Source organism: Aricia agestis, chromosome 10 (assembly GCF_905147365.1).
Source record: "Aricia agestis chromosome 10, ilAriAges1.1, whole genome shotgun sequence".
Taxonomy (NCBI): Eukaryota; Metazoa; Arthropoda; class Insecta; order Lepidoptera; family Lycaenidae; genus Aricia; species Aricia agestis.
In genome coordinates, this window is record NC_056415.1 from 14,488,325 (window position 1) to 14,512,519 (window position 24,195).

General features: G+C 34.9%; 1 protein-coding gene across 3 annotated transcripts; it reads left to right on the top strand.

The window, feature by feature from the left end:
• The first annotated feature begins 150 nt into the window (after positions 1-150).
• Positions 151-21,900, top strand: LOC121731019 (elongation of very long chain fatty acids protein-like). 3 transcript variants are annotated; one of them, XM_042120313.1, is made up of 6 exons: positions 504-574; positions 7,924-8,020; positions 18,710-18,900; positions 19,724-19,798; positions 20,362-20,661; positions 20,992-21,900. In XM_042120313.1, exons 2-6 carry the CDS (start codon positions 7,972-7,974, stop codon positions 21,217-21,219), a joined length of 843 nt encoding a protein of 280 aa, XP_041976247.1. In that variant the 5' UTR covers positions 504-574; positions 7,924-7,971; the 3' UTR covers positions 21,220-21,900. The 3 variants fall into 3 exon arrangements, with proteins under 3 accessions (XP_041976249.1, XP_041976246.1, XP_041976247.1); XM_042120315.1 differs by lacking the exons at positions 504-574; positions 7,924-8,020 and adding an exon at positions 151-169; XM_042120312.1 differs by lacking the exon at positions 7,924-8,020 and having other exon boundaries at positions 468-574.
• The last annotated feature ends 2,295 nt before the right edge of the window (positions 21,901-24,195 follow it).

The window sequence follows — 24,195 nt, forward strand, 5'->3', positions numbered from 1 at the left end:
CTGACACTGACACGTCGGCGTCGTCTCTGTTAGCTAGGTAATATATCAATAAAAAATCCATAGGTATCGACTGTACACCCGTGCGATCGAAATTATACTGGCCGCTCAGTGAGAGACGGGTGACCGTCGCGGCCGCCCACGATGACGCAGGCGGGCGCACGCCCTTAAAGTAAGTTCGTGCAACCCACCCTAATCAGGCCGGGGCAGGCCGTGATAATAATTATTTTTTAAATCATTATGGTCTTAAAATATAATATGAAGTATATTCATATTTGGAATTACGCTGTCGTGTTGGGATGGATAACAAAGAAAAACGAATGACATTTTTATTCTTCTGACGAGCAACTCGCGCGCAGCTATTAAAGCCCTGACGATTACTCAGCGTCGGAGCGTCACGGTGCGGTCGCGGCCTTATATGATTTTCAATTATGCAAGAAAAAACAAAAGAATAATAGGGACGACCTGTGAGTGAAACCGTCAGTCTGATTTCGATGTACAGTGTACCAACCGCGAAAAATGAAGAACGATTATTTCGTACATATTTTTCCTGAACGGGACATATACAAAAGTAAATGTATGTATTATATTTAAGGTTAGGTTTTATGATATTTTCATCAGTATTTCTAAGAGTGATTTATTGAGAAAAAACATAGAATTTCATGAAGTCACGTCAAAAACTGATTAAAATTAGATTGATATATAAAATGTGTCCTTTCGGATTGGCCAACTTTTTATACTGGATTTTTCAAACAATCAATAAAGATTTTGATCTCTGAAAACAGGAGATATTTTATTCTACAAAAAAATTTCGTAAAAGATTTTTACCGCGTGTCGCTTGTTTTATTACAATCCAAGTTTTTACTTTATAATCAAATTTTAGTTTTTGACCTAATTATCATGATTTATGCAGTTTTTATGCAATATTTTTTCTCAAAATAACTCATTAAAACACTTTTACCGCTCTAAAGTTGTCCTTTACTATAATACAGATTATTATTTTATAGAAGGACGTTTTCAAAAGGCGTTATCTTACATCTAAACGATTCAGTTTCATCTTGTTTTATTTTATTTCAAAAAGTTATTAATGGTCCGATTTCTTTTAAAAATAATTCATTGCTGTTACTTTAATTAGCTTTTATAATGATGATTTTATAATTAATTACATTATGATATTTTTACGATCACTTCAGCTCTAAATCAAGTCAAAGATGTCTCTTACTTACTTAGGACTTAATGTCTTAACTCCTAAGTATTAACGCTTTATAAAATTATTTTTAGTTAAGTTTTATACGTCCCACGTATGCCATGCTTCGGTACGAATGGGCCGGTTCGACCGGAGAAATACCACGTTCTCACAGAAAACCGGCTTGAAACAGCGCTTGCGCTGTGTTTCGCCGAGTGAGTGAGTTTACCGGAGGCCCAATCCCCTACCCTATTCCCTTCCTACCCTTTCCTATTCCCTTCTCTTCCCATCCCTACTCACCCCTATTACCCTATTAAGGCCGGCAACGCACCTGCAGCTCTTCTGATGCTGCGAGTGTCCATGGGAAGTTGCTTCCCATCAGGTGTCCCGTTTGCTCGTTTGCCCCCTTATTTCATAAAAAAAAGTTCTAACCATCTAGATTTTCTTACAATTTCTAAACTGGGCCTACCGGGCTAGCACGGCCACCACTAGAAATGCGAAAGTATGGACAAACTGTGAACAAAAACTTAAGGTCCGTTCCGATCTTTACCTACCGCGGCTAAACGAGACCAACAAAAATTCAATTAAAATGCCACTTTATGACAGACTATAATAATATTATTAAATGTCATAAAGTAGGATATAATTTGAATTTTGTAAAAAGATGAGAAAAAAAAAACGAGTTGGCCAAGCCCTCTGATGGGCCCTGTTAATCCGACTATCGCTGATCAATTGACAAATACAAGACACGCTCTAGAACCCTATTATTATATTACGTGACCGTTATCTTTCTGTTCGAAAATTAATTCGTCATCGATTTTCTTACCTAACGATTTTTTTGGGAAAATCATTTTTTCTTCGTTACTCAAGCGATCTTCTCGGTGATGTTCGTTTTTGATATGGTTCGGGTAAAAAAGTCTGTCTGTCTGTCTGTCATAGATTATGTATATCTATTTGTTGTGTTGTGTGAATATTTCACAAATTTCTCACTTATATGACGTGTACTTACTTATTATAAATAATAATAAAATAAAATAGAAAATTAAGGGAGGCTCCCATACAAAAAACACAATTTTTGGCCTAATTTTGCTATATAATTGTACGGAACCCTTCGTGCTCAAGTTCGACTCGCACTTGGCCGATTTTTACTTTTTGTTGACAATAATGAATAGGATCCGAAAAATGTTACCAATTGCAGAAGACATTTTGGTGCGAAATACTTTCATCATAAACATCCACCAGTAGGGAATATTATAACACAAAGGTATCCCAAAATCCGGCATGTTACACGTTAGAGCCAGTCCACACGGCGCGTTGCGTCAGCGTTGTGTCGGCGCAGCGCTGCCGTTGCGTTGTTTTACATACAAGTAACCAAGGTGTTTACACGGCGCGTTGCGTCGTCGCAACGCACACGTCATGATGGATAACAGAATCCGAGACGAAGCGGGAGGGGGTGTTGAGGTTAAGGGCGTTCGCTGCGTTGAGCGTGTGCCCGTCGCGGGCGCACGCGCCGCGCGCTCGCCACAGTAATCGTGCGACGGCTGGCCCGCTCAACGTAGCGCTGCTCTATGGGATAACATGAAACGTCAATTTACAATTAGTACGCCTCAAGGGTGGCCGCGCCGGACGCACGCTTAAGAGGATTCCACACCGCCATTTTTTCCATACAAACGTTGTCCCCTGTTTCCTCCCTGGATAATGCTAGTAGAGTTTTAATTTTTTTCCTGAATATCTACGGCCACTAATACAATGTCCCTATGTTTTCTTTTTTTTTTCATAATTTAATTATTAAATAAGATATGAACGTTCAAAAACCCAAAAAAATGGCCAGATTTTCCACTGTGTTCAAACGTCCAGAAAACAGATTTGGATAGATTATACAAAAAAAGCAAAACATAGGAACACAGCTCAAGCCTTTTTTTAATCTTTAATGAAAAAAGTACTTAAATCGGTTAAGTTTTGGAGAAGGAATCAGGGGACAACGAATCGTTGATTTTCTGGATTTTCTGCAGTTGTCTATATCGCGTTCTGCGGTATAGGCTTGAGGTAAGGGAGACAGCTATAGATATTACACGTACTTTTTTTTCATTTCTCTAGCCGCTGTTGTATCCTCTTAACGCAGTGACAGGCCCGGATCTACCCAATCTTTGCTGTGTCGACGCAACGCTGACGCAACGCACCATATTGTGGACTGGCTCTTACATGTGACAGAAACGTTGTCAAACGTCTAACAAAACTTTTTTTACTGTCTGTGCTGGTGCTGCCTCTAGCGTAAAAATATTGATGTAATCCATACTAATATTATAAATGCGAAAGTGTGTCTGTCTGTCTGTTACCTCTTCACGCCTAAACCGCTGAACCGATTTTGCTGTTTGGCATGGAGATACTTTGAGTTCCTGGAAAGGACAGAGGATACTTTTTGTCCCAGAAAAATATACCGTTCCCACAGGATAAACGAGTTTTGACGCAACGGAGTTGGGGGCGTCATCTAATAAAAAATACCTTTGAACTAGATTTCAAAATAGCAAACGGGTCTTGTCGAAATCAAATAGGATTACTGCAATGTTTTGATACAAACATTTTATTCGTCGTTTGCTAACATTTATGTTACTATTTTGTTATAATATATGACGTGTGCAACACGTCGGACATAGTAAAAGGAGGAGAAGTAAGTTATTTTCATAAAAAGACACCACCGTGTGCCGTACGTGGCGACGGATTGATACTATGGCGCACACATACAAGCCGCGCGCGGTGCCTTTGTATGAAGATAACTTACTTCCCCTCCTTTTACTATGTGTCGGATTTTGATCAGATCAATTTACTGTATGTGCTAGTAGTGCCCTCAACCCCGACCTTTGCGTAATCATTAGTGTCCGACCGAAACTGATTTTTCAGCCGAAACCGACACCGAAAAATCATCAATAAACGTATAACGTTAACTTAGATTCATTAATCGCGACTAAATTAAGAATGTAAAATCTATTTGAAACAAAACGAGATTCACGTCGCCATAAAAACGCGTTCATCGTTCAATGAGAACTTAATTTAATAAAACGTTTAAGTGTGATTGGTGAAATTCTAAGAAATAGAACGCGCTTAGTGTACACTAAATTGGTTCTACACGTATAAACGCGTTTATAGCACCAAATTGCATTTCACTATCATAAAGTTCTCAACAAATCCGAGTTTTATCTTCAGAACGTCTAATGTTGCACGGTTTAACTTCATTAAAGCCGTTAAAGTCCTGCCAGTGTAGTGTCATGGCGAATTGAAAATCATAGACGAAAAAAATTATGTGTTTGGGTAGTTTATAATATATCGTTTCTTGCTTTTTTACTGATCCCCGTCGGAACGCCTTTAATGAGAACTAAGTTTTATAAAACGAAGTTGTGCGATTGGTGAGATCCTCCCTTAGACATACTACTCAACGACGTACTACTGAAAACAAAATCAATAATTGCAATTATCTTTATGGGAGACATGGACACGACCGTGGTCGAAGTTCAAAACGAAATGACTAAGCAAACTTGCAATTGACGTCACATTTTTTTTTTCTCCAGATGGCGTTTTGCCACTAAACCTGAAAAATATACTGAGGTCCGCAAGAGTGAAGCTTACGGGGAAGTGTTTTAGATAAGATTCTAGCAGGGTAGGAACGGTCTAAGTCCTAAGAGATTTCGTGTCCAAAAACAAAAGTGAGGCGAAATGATTTACTAGATAAATCTCACAAGATATATCCTAAGATATCTTATAATCTCACAGTCAAACAAAATTCTTAAGTAAATAAAGTTCACACACAATATAATCATTTTATCATAGCATTTACTAAATCGTTTGTTTGGGAAACATTGTTAAAATAGCACGTTATTTGCCAACAGTTATATTATACAATATATTAAATAAGCCTGCTTTCATCGTAGAAATAAAATTCAATAATAAAATTTCGATAAAAATAAGTTTAGACAATTTAATGAAAATAAAACGAAGTGCTAATTTTTGATTTGGGACTAATCTGGAATACATAATCTCAAAACATGATTAAATAGATGGTGGCGAACTGAGCCAGGGCCTTGCTGGCAAGCAAGCTCGAGTTAACTGCGAAGTTTACCGAACGATGCATGAGTTTCGGCTATATTTTGGCCGAAACCGAAACTAAGGCCGAAACTAGATTTTTGGGCCGAAACTGGCCGAAACCGAAACCGAAAGTTCGGTCGGTCACTAGTAATCATATACCCTATTGTCGCTATTATATTGTATTATAATATATGCCACTTACGTGGTAGAGCCATACTTCGGCACGAATGGGCCGGCTCGACCGGAGAAATACCACGGGCTCACAGAAAACCGGAGTGAAACAGCGCTTGCGCTGTGTTTCGCCGAGTGAGTGAGTTTACCGGAGGCCCAATCCCCTTCCCTATTCCCTTCCTTACCCCCCCTATTCCCTCTTAAAAGGCCGGCAACGGCCGGTTGCGAGTGTCCATGGGCGACGGCAGTTGCTTTCCATCAGGTAACCCGTTTGCTCGTTTGCCCCCTCATTTCATAAAAAAATATATACAAGTCACCACGATGCATCTCGTCATATTTTTTGTCGGTGTAAATGTACTTTTGGCTACAATGTCTGCCCAATGTTCAAAAGGGTTAACAATTGTGTAGAGTTCTATCACGTACATTTTCATCTCTACTCTCTACTTATGAATTTAGAATTAGCTAATAGATATTATTAGCATACAGTAACTGGATTGCCAGCAATCTTTGCATTTAGGTCATTAAAAATATTATTGTTAATTATGTACTTTACGAATACGTGTTACAAGTTTAACGAACGACATAATGATTCAACTGGGTTTTTTATTTTTAAATGATAGCCTTCTCACATTTTTAACGATCGGAAAAGTGAAGGGTTTATTTACTTACGTCACAAGTAGCAATAGAAAAATCGTAGTATCATAAACATTAAAAAATAGGAAGATGATGGAGCTATTTATTTTAGTTGAATTATAATATCAAGACCAACCCGACTCTTCGACTTTCATTTACTTGACAAGCCAGGCTGTAGCTAGACAAAACTTTAAGCATTCATTCTATCCGTTCATAGCTTCAACTTAAAGTTTATATTATAAAAATTGACAAATATTTATTTAATGAAATAAAAAATTAATGAAAAATTAAAAAAGGTTTATTCAATAATAATAATAATAAACATTTATTCAACATGTAAACACATTACACCACATTACAAAACAGAATATAGCAAAACAAAAAACAGAGAAAAAAAAAAACAATCAGACGGACATTATAATACACATTTTTAATATCTATCTGGGTACAAAACACAATGTAGTGTAATGCGAATGCTGCCGAAAAGGACCCCACTCAGGTGATGATCGCGGTATAGTACCTACACCGCGATCCCTGGTGTTCTGTGGAGCCTTGTTGTCGTTCGCTCCACAATACACGATAATAAACCAATACAGCCATGGGCGTACCCAGGTTCTGGGCCAGGGGGGGGGGGGGGGGGGGGGCGCGCGCACCTGGTTTATAAAGAATTAAAAAAATATAATTTTTAGTTGTAAAAATATTGTATTGCAAACACATTTGTTTGCAAAAATTGGTTTTCTTAATTAGATTCCTTACAATTTAATATATCATGCATGTAGCTAGTATGAGTACATGTACTATATAAATTAATTAATAACAATGATATCAGTAACCTACCAAATTACCTCCTAGGACATAATATTATAGCTTATTAAACTAAATTCTACCTACCTTATCCTAAGCCAAAAATACCCAATTAGAATAAAATTAAACCAACCAACCAACTAGAATAAAATTAAATAAAATAAAAATAAATAAAATATTTATTCCAAATTTTCAACATTACTTGTGTAATGTAAATTGTGGTTGTCCACAATTAAGAAAAAAAAACAAAGAAAAAAAAACAAGAGAATGAAAAGCGAAATAAAATATCTATCCTTAGTTAACCAAAAATAACGAAAATTGCGTTTCGGTATGAACTGATACTTTTTCGTCAACGCCCGCAACTCCGTTGCACCAAAACTCGTTTATCGCTCGGGAACCGTACATTTTCCGGGATAAAAAGTATCCTATGTCCTTTGCCAGGACTCGATGTATCTCCATACCAATATTAAGCAAAATCGGTCAAGTGGTTTAGGCGTGAAGAGGTAACAAACAAACACACTTTCGCATTTATAATATTAAATATGGTAGTGCACTTTCGGTAAAGGCTAATCGTAAGAGCTGTTCTCCATCAGTCTTCAGATCGTCAGACCAGTGGTCACTACCGTCTACTGTCTAGGATTTGACTTGTTAATCCATTATTATTAATTAACGATTAACGTAGTGATACTAACAAATCATTCGTAAACGTAGTAAAATTCGATGAGTAATAACCAGATACGTGCAAAATCACGTATTATATTTGTTATCAGAAATATGTGTTAGAATTGTCAATAGTCACATAATTGTCACACTGTTGTGGTTATCTTGTTGCGATTTATACTTTCCGCAATTTTTTCTCGCAGTGATATTGTTGTTTATAATCGTGTACTTATATTAAAATATTTTTGTTGCATTTTATAGTTCGCGTCGACCGTATAAAATTGCTATTTTTCCCGCTCTGTGTCCAGTGAAAAATAAGTTTGTGGTCTCATTTAGTTCGTATTAAAATTGTTGCGGTTATGACAATTATTATTAGTGAGTTAATGATTTTCTAGAAATTGTGAGTTATTCGACTTTCGTTCGCGGCGAAGCTAAGGTTCGACATGAGCTCCTTGAAACTCCACCTGGATTGGGATCTGAGCAAGAGTCGTCGTATGTATATTACTTTTACTTATCTTAATATATTAGATATTCTGCACGTGTGTTCGTAATTGAACTCCTTCTAAACGCCTGGACCGCTTCTGATATATTTTTTTGTGTAATCAAGTGAGTTTGAGAATGGTTTATATTCATTTATCCGTCTTTAAAAATCCATGGATAATTATTAGAAAATTTAAGAATTCCTTACCACGATATGACGGGACGTCGTCCGTCGGGCCCGCTAGTTAGATAATATACAGTATGTAACAAAAATAAGTCATAATACTTTAGGGTATGTACGTGTTCCGTCACGAGTTTCCCCATACAAAAGTGAAAAATAATTTTGGTCTTTCGGTGCTGCTACTTTCACAGTGAACTCTCTACAAGGAACACGTACACACCCTAAAGTATTATCACTTATTTTTGTTACACCCTGTATCCCATTCCCATTATATCCTGGGGTTACCATACCATTACCATACTACATGTCGTTTAAATAACTTCAGTGATTGGAGCGTCAAGAGGTAAAGGTAAATGACAAACAGACATTTTCGCATTTTTAATGTTGGGTATATTGATTTAAATCAATACTAGATATCAATATTAATGAGTGTCACGTGGTCATCCAAATTTTTTTTATACAAAAGACATCAACGAGTACGAAAACTTAAATGCTTTGTTGCTATACAGATACGAGTTTATTATATTCATAATTATTATTTACATTTTTAGCCCACTAGGGTTAGTTCAGCCTTGTATGGGAATCTGAAATTAATTATAGTCAGAATTTTTTTTGCACCAGTACTTAGAGGAGGTCACATATAGCTTAAATTCGAAAACTCGACCAGCCACGACGTGTGCGTTAGCCGCCATATTGGTTTGAAGGTCCAATCTTTTTTTAGCTATATCTCCTTTATTTTATATTTTTTTACGAAAATGATAAGGATACGCGTGTTACATTCTTTAGCATTAACGTTAATTTCGAAAAAAATCGTACACTGCGGGTTCGATCGTATTCGTTTTTTAATATATAAATAATCAATTCCCTGGTTATAATCGATATTCGATAAAGATATTTCTTTATGGTAACGATTTTAGAACAGAACGAATCCAAACAACTCTTTCGAAATTCTCTCGTTTTGATAGGATTTGTGATGGTATGTAGATGTCTACTTTGGTCACTAGATGTCGCCCGCGAAACTGTTGCCTCAAAATTTGTTTTCCTGGGTATTTTTCCTGTATTTTTTGGGATACAAAAGCATATGTTCTTTATAATTAAGCATATGTTTTCGTATGTTCTTTCCCGAGACCCAAAATTATCTGAATACTTTTAAAAAATCGGCCAAGTGCGAGTAGGTCACGCGCACGAAGGGTTCCGTACCGCTATAGAGCGAACGTAGGCAAAATTGTGTTTTTTGTATGGGAGCCCCCCTTAATTATTTCATTTATTTAAAATTTAAATTTTATTATAAATTAAGCACAAATAAAACTGAGTATTTCGTGAATATTTCAAGTGCCTATGTATTGCTGTTATTAATATCGAGCATAAAAATCACGTTTGTCGTTGTCCCTCAAATATTGAATTAATTTTGTTTTTAGAATTTGTTGCTATAGCGGTATAATATAGCGGTTCTTGAATTATAGCCTGGAGACACACAGACAGACGGATAGACATCGAAGTCTTAGTAATAGGACCCCGTTTTTTACCCTTTGGGTACGGAAACCTAAAAACGTTCAGGCAAGTTCACGACGGTAAAATGGTGTTTCGGAACCCTGCTTAGATTTTTTAAATATCAATATTATAAACAAAATAAGCTTAAATATTGTTAGTCTTGCTAAAACTCGAGAACGGCGGATTAATTGGCTTATTTTAGTCTTCAAAATATATTCTTGGAAGTCCAAAGAAGGTTTATAGTAGAAGCGAAGTGATGTAAAGTTCACCGGGTCATCTAGTAAATAAAAATATTATGATGTTCTCAGCTCATTATTATAATACAATAATAGTATAATGAAAAATTTTAAATAATGGCATTGTAATTTTTATTGCTTGATAGTTTTTGCACAACGTAATTTTGCGGTGTTAATTTGTTTCATATAATTAATTGTAGCTCTTAATTTGTTTCCATTATCACATTAAGATAATTATTTCGGCTTGTAAATCTTAAGAAACAGACTTACATAATACTAGTTGTCCCGGCAAACGTTGTTTTGCCATATAATGTTTTTCGATTTTCGCCCTGGATATTAATTTATTGAAGTGACTAAATAAGTATGTCATCATGGCAACGTCCATGGCTATCCCGTCGCACAAACAATGGTCGCCGTCAGTCTCGAGTTGTAATAATTTACTATTATTTATTCAACAAATGCACTTATCAATATAAAAAGTAGACCTCAGACCTACTGAATATGCATATAAAATTGGTAAAAATCAGTAAAGCCATTTCGGAGGAGTACGGTAACTAACATTGTGACACGAGAATTATAATTTATATCTAATAGACACGAGAATTATAATTTATATATAATAGATAAGATATAGACACTTCACGTAAGTCTATTTCACCATTATAATGCTACTACATAGTACAGGCTGATATACGTTTATCGCGCCAGAAACCGTACATTTTACGGGATAAAAAATATCATATTACTAGCGACCCGCCCCGGCGTCGCACGGGTACAAAATAATATTATATAGCCACTGAAAAAATGATTAAAATCGATAGCCTATGATCATTCACATGGTCTACTTCTTATCTGTGCCAAATAACATAAAAATTGCTCCAGTAGTTAGCGAGATAAGCCCTTTCAAATATTTTGCCGCGTTTTTTCCACGTTCTTCTATTAGTCTTAGCGTGATAAAATATAGCATATACCCTTCCTTGATAAATAGGCTATCTAACACTGAAAGAATCATCAAAATCCGTTGCGTAGTTTTAAAGATTAAATTGAACAAAGGGACATGAGGGAAAAAAGCGACTTTGTTTTATAATATGTATAGATGTCCTCTCCTGGGATTTGAAGAATCTCCATACTAAATTTTATCAAAATCGATTCTGCTATATATGCGTGAAGACACTTACCGACCGACTTAAGCATTTATAATATTAGCATGGATATTTTATTTAACTCTACACTACATATTTATTTAATGAATCATCTTCAGCAAGTGTTTTCTTAGGAAAAATTAAATATGGTATTTAAAATATTTACTCAAAGCACACTGTTCTCACATGAGTATTTAATGCTAAGTACTCACATACGGTTTTGCTCGATCGAGCAATAATGTCGAGCAAACACCGTGGCTCGGGCTTTCGTCCACACATTCAGCATTGCTCGATAGTTTTATTCTAAATCGAATATCGATATACTTAATTCCATCGAGCCGGCTCGATGCGAGCCATCGAATAATAATATGAAATAATCCATCAGGCGACCCGTTTGCTCGTTTGCCCCCAAACGAGCATCGCCTGATGGAAAACAACTACCGTCGCCCATGGACACTCGCAACATCAGAAGAGATGTAGGTCGCGTTCGAGCTGTGAGTTTTGCGGTCCACACAGTAATTATTACTCGATTTGGAGTAAACCAGCTATCGAGCAAAACCGCATGTGAGTACTTGGCATAAGATGATAAGATAAGATAAGATAAATATTTATTTCTCAGTACAATACAATATAGAGCTGTTTAACAGTAGATACAATCTTGTCCTTAGTAGTTAAGTACATTCTTATTCCCAAATATTATATTGTACGAGTCTGGTGCCTAAGCTAGGCTGGGCCTGTGTTTCAGGTCACCAGGCTCCTCATCCTCGCAATTTTTATTACTTAACTAATAACATATACTTTTCCAAAAACCAATTAGGTACATACATTATTATGGCCAAAGCAGATTCTATATACTTCTATATATACATATATATATATATATATATATATATATATATATATATATATATATATATATATATATATATATATATATATATATATATATATATATATATAGATATTGTGTGTGTGTGTGTGTGTGTGTGTGTGTTTAGGTGTGCGTGAGTGGGTGTGCTAGTTAAGGGTGTTTTCATATTATGCTGGTAAGTATAATTTCAGTGTCATCATAGCTTAATCCTAGTAACCAGTTTGTCAGCGTATTTTTACATTCATATTTTGTCAGATGAAATATATTTAGTAGCCTGTGTGTTTTATTGTAAAGATAGCCACCTAGATATCCAAAGAATCGTTTAGAAAAAGAGGTTTTGTAGCAATTAGAAGGACGTTGAACAGGGTTGTATCTTCTTTTACCTTTAGAGAGTAGAGGATCATATATTAAAGCAGTGTGTTGTTTTAATATCGTGTGCAGTATGAATAGCTGCCGTACGGTAAGTACAGAACTTTCTTTATATAGCTGCCTAGTGGGATATCTAAAAGAACGGAAAGACATGACTTTTAAGATAGCTCTTTGGGTTCTTTCTAATTCTAGTAGGTTTGTCTTTGGTACTCCTCCCCATGTTGTTATACAGTAACACAACAAAGACTGCGCTAGGGCAAAGTACACTGTTTTTAGAGTTTCTTTATCGACTGCATTTCTAAGACTTTTAAATACGTATATGAGCTTTCTTAATCTGTTACTGAGAGTGTTTATATGATCTTGAAATTTCAGGTTATTGTCGATAATTATGCCAAGGTACTTCACTTTTTCAGTTTTCATCAAAGTTACACAATCACATCCTCTTACAAGAGGGTCCGAACAAACATGTGCTATAATGGTGTGAGGTGATGTTGTTTTTGTGATGGAAAATTGCATGTATTGTGTTTTAGTGGTATTCAGTGTCAGTAAATTATCCTGTAGCCACTTGTAAACTTTATTGAATCCCAATTGTGCCAAATAGTAAACATCGTCCCAAGATTTTGCGCTGAACAAGAGTGCAGTATCGTCAGCGAAACTTACAATCTTGCCGTTAATAAGATTTAGCAATCCGAGGTCATTGATGTAGATCAAGAATAGAGTAGGACCGAGAACTGATCCTTGAGGAGTTCCATAGGTAAGTACTTGATCATCACTAGTGAAGTCATCAATTTTAACCTTTTGTGTGCGATCACTTAGGTAGTCTCTAAAAAGGTCCAACGGAAGACCTCTGATTCCTAGGCATTCCATCTTATGTACAAGCATATTGACAGAAACTGTGTCGAAGGCTTTTGCTAGATCCAAAAATATGCCTAAGACTTTATCCCCACTATTCATTTTGTTAACTATGTAGTCAGTGAGCACATGTACGGCATCATTAGTTGACTTAACCGAACGAAACCCAAATTGTGTTGGTGCAAACATATTATTGCTTTCTAGATAGTCAACCAGTCTTTTATTCATCACGCGTTCTAATATTTTGGAGAATGCTGTTAGGACGGCAATTGGTCGATAGTTGTCAACACAGTTTCTGTCACCACTCTTATGGATCGGATGGATTAGGGCTTTTTTAAATGCACGTGGAAACTTACCCGTGGAAATGGCGAGATTACAAACGTAAGTTAACGGAGGAACAATTGCACTCTCATGTCTTTTAAGTAGGGCACTGGATATACCATCCCATCCCACAGCACAGTCACTACGAAGTGATTTTAATATATTTCTTATCTCTATTTCGTATGTAGGCAGAAATACCATTGATTTTGACGTCCTAGGAATAACAGTATTTAATATCGATTGTTGTTGGCTCTGAATACTTTTAGCAAGATTTTCCCCTATTTTGGCAAAGTAGTTATTTACATGGTTAACGGACTCTTGTGGTGTATCCAATGTGGTAAGTAAGTGAGATGACGTGTTAATTTTCTTGTTCCTTCCTGCTATTTCATTGATAGCCGACCAGATTAATTTAGGGTTTTTACCGGCTTTTTTGATTTCATTCTTTTCAAATTGCATTTTAATGTCTCTTAATAATTTGTTGCAATAGTTTCTGTACCTAGTAAAAGAAACTTTTAGGACTTCATTATTTGGAGCTTGTTTAATTTGTTTGTGTAATGAATCTCGATGACGCATACACCTAAGCAAACCCGGAGTTATCCAAGGTTTCATTATTCTTTTACGATTAGCGAGTTTCGTTACTTTAGTGTTATTATTTATTACGTATCTAATTTGGTTTATCAATATTTCTGCAGCCTTATTAGGGTCTTGGGTGAGGTATACTCCGCTAAAATCTATTTTTCTTAAGTCTTCATCAATTTGTACATGATTAATGCGAGCGGAGTGTTTCTTTACACAGCTGTTAGTCATCTGTTTCGATAGAAACAGGATAACTGTATCATGATCGGTTAAAGCTGAATGTGCGACTTGAGTAGAGGCTGGTAGGCGTGTTTTCAATATTACGTGATCCAAGCATGCATCTAGTCTTGTAGGTAATGTGTGAGCAGGTAATAGGCCATGTGCTGCAAGTAGATTTAAATATGTACTCTTCATATTATCTTGTGATTGTTCGTGTATGTTAATGTTAATGTCGCCAATCATGATTATATTGTTGTAATGAGACAGATCATTCAAGTTAGTATTTAGCGAATTTAGGAAATTATCAAGATTTCTGTATCCCGGTGGACGGTAAATTGCTAAAAGGACTGTAGTTGAATCAATTTTTATTTGTTGACGGTTCTTCCACACATACCGGAAGCTTTTTATGTACATATATTACTGTACCTTCATTTTGCGTTCGATTATTTTTCGTTTCAAAATAATTATAATTCGTGAGTTCAGGAATACAGTGTGTACTTGGGAGCCAGCATTCAGTCAGAATTATGATGTTCCAGTCGTAGCGTGTTCTCTCAAGTATAGTTGTAAAACCTGAAAAATTTTTGTTTATACTCCTTATATTCTGAGTCATAATTTTAAGTGAGTGAGTTGTTGAAAGATTAGAAGGAGTACAGTTTTCTAGGTCACATTTACGCGACTCCGACACTGAAACTGCTTCCAAGTTACTTATATTATGTTGTGTGTTTTTGAAGCTATCCATTTTACGTATTTTTAATAGTCAAGTTACGTAGTTTAGTTTGTAAGAAGTGTAAATTATGTATTGTGTTATAGTATGTAAGTAAAGCTAAGGCAGCACTTAAGTGTAAGATCACCCACATAGAATAAATAGTGTTTTTATGTACTAGTTTTATATGATATGTGATTACATTACAAATGAGAGCTGCCATAAAATATTTAACACACAAATTAATTTTAGCCCTATGGTAATAACATAATGTTTTAAAGAAATTTAAAATTAACAAGCATGCAAAACTTATTATAAAGGTTAGTCATATTATGTTACTGTTTAACTTTAGTAGATCAGATTCATTTTCAATTTTTATTGGTATAGAGTTTATTTCTTTCTTGATGTAGATTCTTCCAAATGATGTCCAAGTGCTAGCATAGTTATTTTTCTTTTTTAATTTACGTGCCAGATAGAACAGATGTCTAGACTTCGATGTTAGAAACTCCGTTACGTATATTTGTTTGGGCGGTCCTTCAATGTTGAGATGTTGAGTAGAGAGCGGTTGGCTTTTATTTGTTTTATTTAAAACTCTAGATGCTTTAATAAGTAAGTTTTTGGTAAAAGTGGAAGTAAAATCAACCACAATTGGCCCAGAGTTTTGCTTGTTTGATCTTTGTCTGTATATGTCTCGGATGCTTTTATCATCAATAGGATAATTAATAACTTCGCCTAATGTTTTAACCGTTTTTATGAGCGAGGCAGTATTTTCGCCTTGACTTTTTGTTATGCCCTTTACTTCAATGGTTGTAGTTCGTGTCGACTTCTCAACATGCTCTAATTTGGATTCTAAGACCTCGATACGGTTTTTAATCGTCTCATTTTCTTTGCGTAGTGCAGCCACTTCATTAATAAATTTATCATATTGAGCCGACATAAATTCTATAGATTTTTTTATGTCAGAGTTTTGAGTTTTTATCGAGTTCATTGTCGCCTCAAGAGTGTTAAATCTGGCTTCCTTCTGCGTTTTAAATTCATTAAGCATTTGCTGCATAATTTCCATGTCGTCAGTGTGTTTTCGTTTATTTTGTCTATTTGTCATATTTAGGGACGGATCTGAACCGTATTTGTTACTTCGGTGGAGATCGTTGGATAGACATACTGTTTGGCCAAGACGAAATTTTATACGAAATAATAAATTGAAAAAAGACACCTCCAACTAGGCTCGAACCTGGAGTTATTGGGCAGTTGTTTAGCGCGCTCCTGACTCTACCAGTAGGGCAGTGACGTAGATTCGTAATTTGATGTACAGCTTTGACAGTTCTTCAGGTAAAATATTAGTTAGGTGAGGGTAGTGTGACTTATTGTCGTTTGTTTACATCAACATTTGCGAATTCACATCTATATTCACTTGAATATTTATCACCACAACTTAGTTTTGTCCAGTTTTTGTTGAAAATACTAAAGCCACTGCACTAACCTTATGTTATTATTCACTCTTTTACAAAAATAATTGGTTTTTAGTTCTAATTTTAATTTTTCACGGGAGCTAACTTAAACACGTCTGATTGCTGTCACTGTGCGAGTGAGAAGGGGATATAAAGATGAGAACATATAAAATATTTGCGGGTAAAGCTTCAGACGGTTATTTTTTCATTTTCCTTTTTTTTACTCCGTCACGTCTGAAGACATAATGGAAATATCGGTATCGATTATAATTATTATGCAATGAACTTTATCAGCTGACTGCAGATTCACTTCCCTTCCGATCCATTAAGAATTTATCGAATCAAACTGACACGGTCAATCCAAAACATATCATAATAATAGCTCCCGCACCGGTTTCGGTGACGGTGGCCGGTTTAATTGAAAACCAGGTCAGTTACGCAGAAACATTTTTATAGCGCCCAAGTGTGTGCGCAGTGCACAAGAACACTCTCTCTACCTTTACTTACATAACCCAGTAAAAGATATTACTTAAATAATGCAAACAAGTATTTAACCAAATAAACAACAATATAGGTATAAACATAATATCCTGCCCTGTACGAAGGTCGCTTGCTCCTGCTTACGTTTCCTGAAACAAGACAATAGTGTGAAATTAAACCGACACAAAAACTCCATAATTCGATGGCAATATATCTTTTTCATAATTTAGTCATAAATTATAACAACAGCAAAAAGTTTTAAATTGTTCTCCCAATGTAACAAACAATCTTTTAATGTACTTTGAAGTTTTACACTAGTTCTTTCTGGATTGAACATAGGACAATCAATAAGAAAAATATGTTTTACGGTCAATTCACAATCACATCTTAAGCATTTGCTCTTAGGGGTTTCTAAGATTAACCAAATATTATTCTGTAATTTAATGTATTATTGTTATTACTTGTAGTCGCTAATGACCTTCGATGTTTTAAGCGACTTTAAATAAATAAATTAAAAAAAAAACAGCAATAAGTAAACACCACCGTTAAAAGCAAACAATTAACAAAATATGTGCTGTGAACAAACGGATTGGGCTAATATTAGTCTTAAAATATTCGTAAAAGTCTAGGGAAGGTTTTAAAGTACATAACACGAAGTTCACCGGGATATCAAAAAGGCTAACGGTCAATTCAGACCGAAACGTGACGCGTAGATGCATATTTTCTAAAGTATGGATTTGCCAGATTTGCAGGACGTCTCAAGCAATTGAAATCTGTCAATTCAATACAAATTTAGTAATGCATCTAAGCGTCCCGTTGCGGTCAGAATTTACCCTAAAACTGACTTTCCGATCTGTTACGCGGCTAGCCTCGACCACAATAGACATAACTACCAGTAGTTCGACTGCAAAGAAACGGACAGTTTCAATATCTGTCAAATTTGTCGGGTTTCACTAGGATTATAAACGAAATGTGCCTCGCGCTGGCTGATATAATTTATTTTTAAAGATTTCAAAATTGGATTCTAATAATTTTAATCGCATGTGCCAAAACACAAACAACAATACGACCAAAGAGAAACATGTCCAGCGAATAATATGTCATATTTCTAAATTCGTAGGTAACAAGTTAACAACCCTAGCGACGATTTTCGTCATAATACGTCAAATTTAAAAATTTTAACATCAGTTCTAAGTCGACATACTCTATCATTCTGTCTACTCTGCCTCGACAGACCAAAATTAAAATAAAATGCCACTTTATGATATAGACTACAGGTATCATTTTCTACTAACATTTTTGTAGCGATCCATGCTGCCGCCGCTTGTGGCGTAGAGTAAAATTAAACCCTATAGCTAAAGAGGCCGGGTGCCATTGCAATTTTCATACAAACTTACTACCAAGATCATTTCCCATGCGAGAATATTTACCATATTTGAGTTATTATTCAGCTTAAGATAGTAATTACCTAAGATTCACTGCAAAATATTTCCATACCAAAAAATATGAACGATTACTGATTACAATTTAGTATGTAAATATTGTAATCGTTCATATTTTTGGTATGTAAATATTTTGCAGTGAATCTTTGTACGGGAACCTAGGTAATTACTATCTTAAGCTGAATAATAACTCAAATATGGTAAATATTCTCGTATGGGAAATGATCTTGGTATTAGTACGTTTGTATGAGAATTGCGATGGCACCCGGACTCTTAAGTCATAAAGTGACATTTTACTAGATTTTTGTCGGTCGTGGCTATCCACGGAAAAGATCGGAAAATCACTTTACCACTGAAAATTTCGTTCCAGATGAGGAAACGGATGAGTTACCGCTGATGGCGACGCCGGGGCCGGTGCTCATCATACTGGCGGTCTACCTGCTGTTCGTGCTGAAGGTGGGGCCCGCCCTCATGACAAAGAGGGAGCCCTTCAAGCTCACAGGAGTACTGCTGCTGTACAACACGATACAAGTCGTGCTGTCCATGTACATGGTGCAGTTGGTAAGCCAAATTCGAAAGTGCGACTATTTTCTGTTCACGCACAGCTGAACCAATGAGGGTTTTATGGCGCTATGTAGCCGTAAGGTCTATCGTGTCAGTTGTTGTGTTAAACAGCTGTCATATTTCACGAAATAGATTGCACATTGGAGGATATATCTAGCTGTCATATTATGTCTGTCTGACACATAAAGTTAATATACCTAGCGGAATAGAGCAACAATCTCGAGCTGTCAAACGAAACCGAAATTGGTTTCATCTATGTGTAAAAATATATTGTGTACGTATACATTTACAGAAGCATGATTAAACATGATGTCTATGAGATTAAATTCTCAACGTGCGGCACGTGCCGACTGGACGTAAAAAAAAGAGTGCTGCTGTCCAGCCGGCACACAGATGAAACCACGATAGGTAGGGACTATCGTGTCAAATATTGTGTTTTTGGTGGCAATCAATGTTAATATAATATCGATAACCCTCATTTAGATGGAATTTGATATGGATATACTTTGAGATACGAGAAATAACATACATGATAGTTTTTGTTGCGGAAAAATGTATAAAAAATAGATTGAACTAAAAGATTATCATGTGAAGAAATAGTTTATTCAGGTTTATTTTATGTATGCAATTTATATATTGCATTGTATATAATTTTAAATCCGATACAGTCATTTTGGGTAACTTTGAATTGCAATCTAACTTTGAAACAATACATTGATGTATTGTTTTGTATTGTTCAAAGTTAAATCGCAATTCAAAGTTACCCAAAATGAGCTTAAAACAAAGTATGAAATAATCATTAATTTCGTTTATTTTACAGTACTTCAACGATTTCATGGAGAAAGGAATATTGCCGAAGAAATGTTACATGAACGATAACCATCATCGGAAAGAGGTAAAAGTGTATATTATTGTAGTAATATAAGAATTTAAATCATGTAGAAGTAGTAAAAGTAAGCGCGAATCCTTGATGTACCATTGAGGAAATTGATTCCTAGGCAGTTGATAGATCAACGTCATTTGGTCGGATTATGTCAATTCAATGTTAATTGTGATCTGTCGGCTGGGTTTGACGTAATGCGACCAAACTACGTAGGTCCCCCATCTGCCTAGGAATCAACTTCTCTGATAGTGCTTACATAAAGTTTATTTTTATAGATCAGTTAAGACGGTTCCCAACTATAATACAAATGTAGCCAGCTATTCTGTAGGCCATTTAGGACAATATTTTATGTTTTTAAGATTACGTTGATACAATCAGCAGCAAAAATATTTTGTACCATACAAGAAATTGTTTCATAGGCAGATGGTAGACCTTCTTTATTTGGTCGGATTAGGTCAATTCAATGTTAGATATGATATGGCTGGATTTGACATAAAACGACCAAATTACGTAGGTCTACCATCAGCCTATGAATCAACTTCTCTGATAGTACTCAAATCGATTTTTGGTTTCAGATTCTGACAGGAATATGGATATATTTCATGGCGAAAGTATCTGAACTATTAGACACGGTTTTTTTCGTCTTGCGGAAGAAGTACAATCAGATTACCTTCCTCCATCTGTATCACCACTCCTGCATGATGATCGGTACTTGGGCCCTGATCAAGTACTGGCCGACTCATACCGTCTTCTTCATCGGTTTGCTGAACTCTCTCGTCCACGTCTTCATGTACGCCTACTACGGTTTGGCGGCGCTTGGTCCGAAAGTCACCAAATACATCTTCTGGAAGAAATACATCACACGCTTCCAAATGGTACGTTTACTTCATTAGCGTGATAACTGTATGCTGATTATATTTTCTACTATCATGCTTGAAAAAATAGACGTTTATTAACGTCTATTTTCTGTACATTGAACAATGTATATTCTGCAATATAATATATTAAATATAGAATGTAGTATTTCACACAAAACAAAGACCTTGTTGTCTTTTAAGATCTATTTTACTTCGAGCGTAGCTTCAAGTTAATATTTAATCTATAGTAATAATTCTAAGCAAGCAGATATATTATTAGCTAGGTCTACGATACGATAATTTTTAACATACGATAATATATCTTTATACAAATGTGTTTTTTTCCAGATACAATTCGTCAGTGTAATACTACACTACATAGCCGCTGTCAGATCTTCCGACTGTCCACCGACTAGAAACATCATCATTTTCATCATATGCAACACGGCCTTCTTCCTCCTCCTGTTCTACAACTTCTACAGACACAGCTACAAGAAAGTCGACAAGACACAAACGAACGGCATTCATAAAAACCTCGAAACGAAAGAAATCAGTGAAGAGTACAAAACTAAATAAATATTTAGATAAATTAATATATTTTACATGAAGATGAAGCCAACGAAAGAACTCTCAGTCGGAATAGTATAGTTGATGCAACTGTGAATTCTTTCTCCATCTGTTTTCTTCAAGAAAACAGTCAGATAAAAATTGAATATTTCGTTGGTAGCGTATGGAATTGTAGTCAAAATATAATATTTTTCTATATTTTTGTGCAGTGTGATTATGAATAGATATTTAAAATTGTAAGCTGCACTATAATAATCATAGATAAATTATAATTATTGAAAAGACAAGAAGATCTGGGTGTATTCTTAAAAAAATGTTGACTTAGGTTAGGAAGTTAAAATTAAACTGTTTTGTTTGTTCCACCATAATATGGTAGAAATTGTGTATTATATAGTTTTGTAAGAATAAAATAGGAATGCAACGAATATATCAAGCAGTGGAGATGATTAAAAATGCCTACGCAAGCGTATCACGATAGACAATACAAATTTTAACAATAGAATCATAAAAATTGTATTCTGTTGTTAAAAATACAAATTTTTAACAATAGAATACAAATTTTTATCAATAAATATTAACATAATAAGAATAAAACAAATTCTTGTCTATGTCTGGAACATTGGAAAAGCCACAGAACAGTCAAGAAATCGCACCTTGAACAGTTGTGACTTGTACCTTGCATTTACTATTAGAAATAGTAAATGCAAGTATAAATGCAAATATTTGTCGATCAAGGAAAATTTTAATTTTCTCCTTTGACTCCATTGGTTATTATAGTCGTTGAAAAAATGTGATATAAATTTAAGGTAGCTTAAACTCTACTTAACTATCATCACAAAAGTCATAACTGATAGTAAAGAATATAACTTTACTATTCTAGAGTTAAGTGTGAGTCGCTTAAAAAGTACATGCGATTAGAAAAATAGCGACATCCTAACTTATTTAACCTTCTCCTTTTTAGAAGTAGGTTAAAAAAAATATGATTTTAATCAATCAAGCGATCTGTAAGTTGATTCTACTAAATAACAACCAAGTCGATATAGTTTCGATGCTGTTTTGATGCAATAAAAAGGATTAAGTATTTAAAATTAAATTAAATAAAAATTAGATAATGGAATTATAGGTGATTTTGTGATGATATTTTTATAAATAGTTTATACAATTGATGTTTGAATGAAATATAAAGAAATTGTTTATAATTTGGTTTATTTTTTAATGTCCCCACAAAATAAGTTAAGTATAGAATTAACAAAAGAATCCATATTACTAATATTATAAAATTCTGAATGCGTGTGTCTGTCTGTTTGTTACGTCTCCACGCCCAAACCACCGAACCGATACTGATAAAGTTTTTTTTACTATCAAGCAAATTTTTTGTAAGTAGCTACATTTTGATAAGACGAACAACATATTTTTTATCTGCAAAAAATGTTGAAAGTGGTAGCTAACAGAGATAGAAAGGATTTCCTACTTTGATTTGATGGTCCTAAAAATATATGGACTGTTCTATTTGTAGCACAATGTTACTTTTAAATTATACACCTATCAATATAATATAAAAATTCAGCTGGTTAGGGTTCCGTTTTAGGGTTCCGTAGAGAAACAAATTTTGTTGATTACAGAACCCTAAAACGGAGATAGACATCAGAGATAGAATTCTCAAAAATAACAGTATTTCTCTACAATTATTAATGATTGTTATTATACTAATAACCCTCCTCTTTACTCACTCTATCTATTAAAGAAAACCGCAAGACAGAAAAAGCGACTTTGTTTTATACTATGTAGTGATGATTTAATCCTATACATTGTTGAGTAGATAGTCAAAAATGTATGAAATAATTATAAAACAACTTCGATGACTAAACTATTAATTGCAATTTTAATATACCATGAACGAATTCCCTATTTAATTGAAGTAAAAATGCACTTTATTATAAAATAATTATATGTAAATAATCCACTCGTGCCAAATAACAATGCAGGTGACGCATGCCGCATATTATTTTTATAAATCAATTTACTTTTATGAAGTAAATTATATAAACCCAAAAATAAATGTCTTAAGCGAAATATAATTGTACACGTTTAATGAGACATTTTTCATTTAAACAGATTTAAACAATGGTAGTTGGTAATGACGATAATATCAGTAAATGGAATATTAGCAATTGTAATTTATATATGAAAAGCATTCGATTACGTCTTCTGTATTGAATTTTGTATATAATATTATGCAGGTTGTAACAAAGTTAAGCGGTAACTTTAGGGTGTGTATTGCTCCCTGTATAGAACATGACTGGTGATACATTTTCAATACTCGACGACGTGATATTTGGCTATTATGTTAGATGAAAAAAATATATAAAAATAATATCAATTTATTACTAAGTAATTGTAGCTTAAAATTAAATAATTATTTACCCAACGCATGGACCCCGCTCGCGAGAAGGGTAGCGGCGCGGTGTTTCTTTGATGACACACGCCGCCGCGCCGGCCGCATAGTATGCCTACCTGCCTAGCCGCGTAATTCACTCAGGATCCATGATTAATTTATTTAAAGGGAAATTTGGTAAAAAATTTAGTACCTAATTTTATTACATAATTATAATGAGAATCGAGTACCGAATACTCTCCTTAAGTACCTACTTATTGCAAATGTCTCACCAGTCATGCAGTATAGCCTATAGGGGACTCAGTGCAGTGAACGCTATTTATGGGACACACACACACCCTAAATATCAGTCTATGGAACTTACTAATATTATAAATGCAAAAGTGTGTTTGCCTGTCTGTTACCTCTTCACGCCCAAACCGCTGAATAGATTTTGCTGAAATTTGGTATACATAATATACTTTGAGTCACTATTGTGGAATGGGTAAAAATGGGATTTTGTTCCCTAGGACCGTGCATGTGTAAAATATTTATTGCAATACAATATATTTTAATGCATAGTGATGAGAGTTCTTACGTCAAAGGAAAAT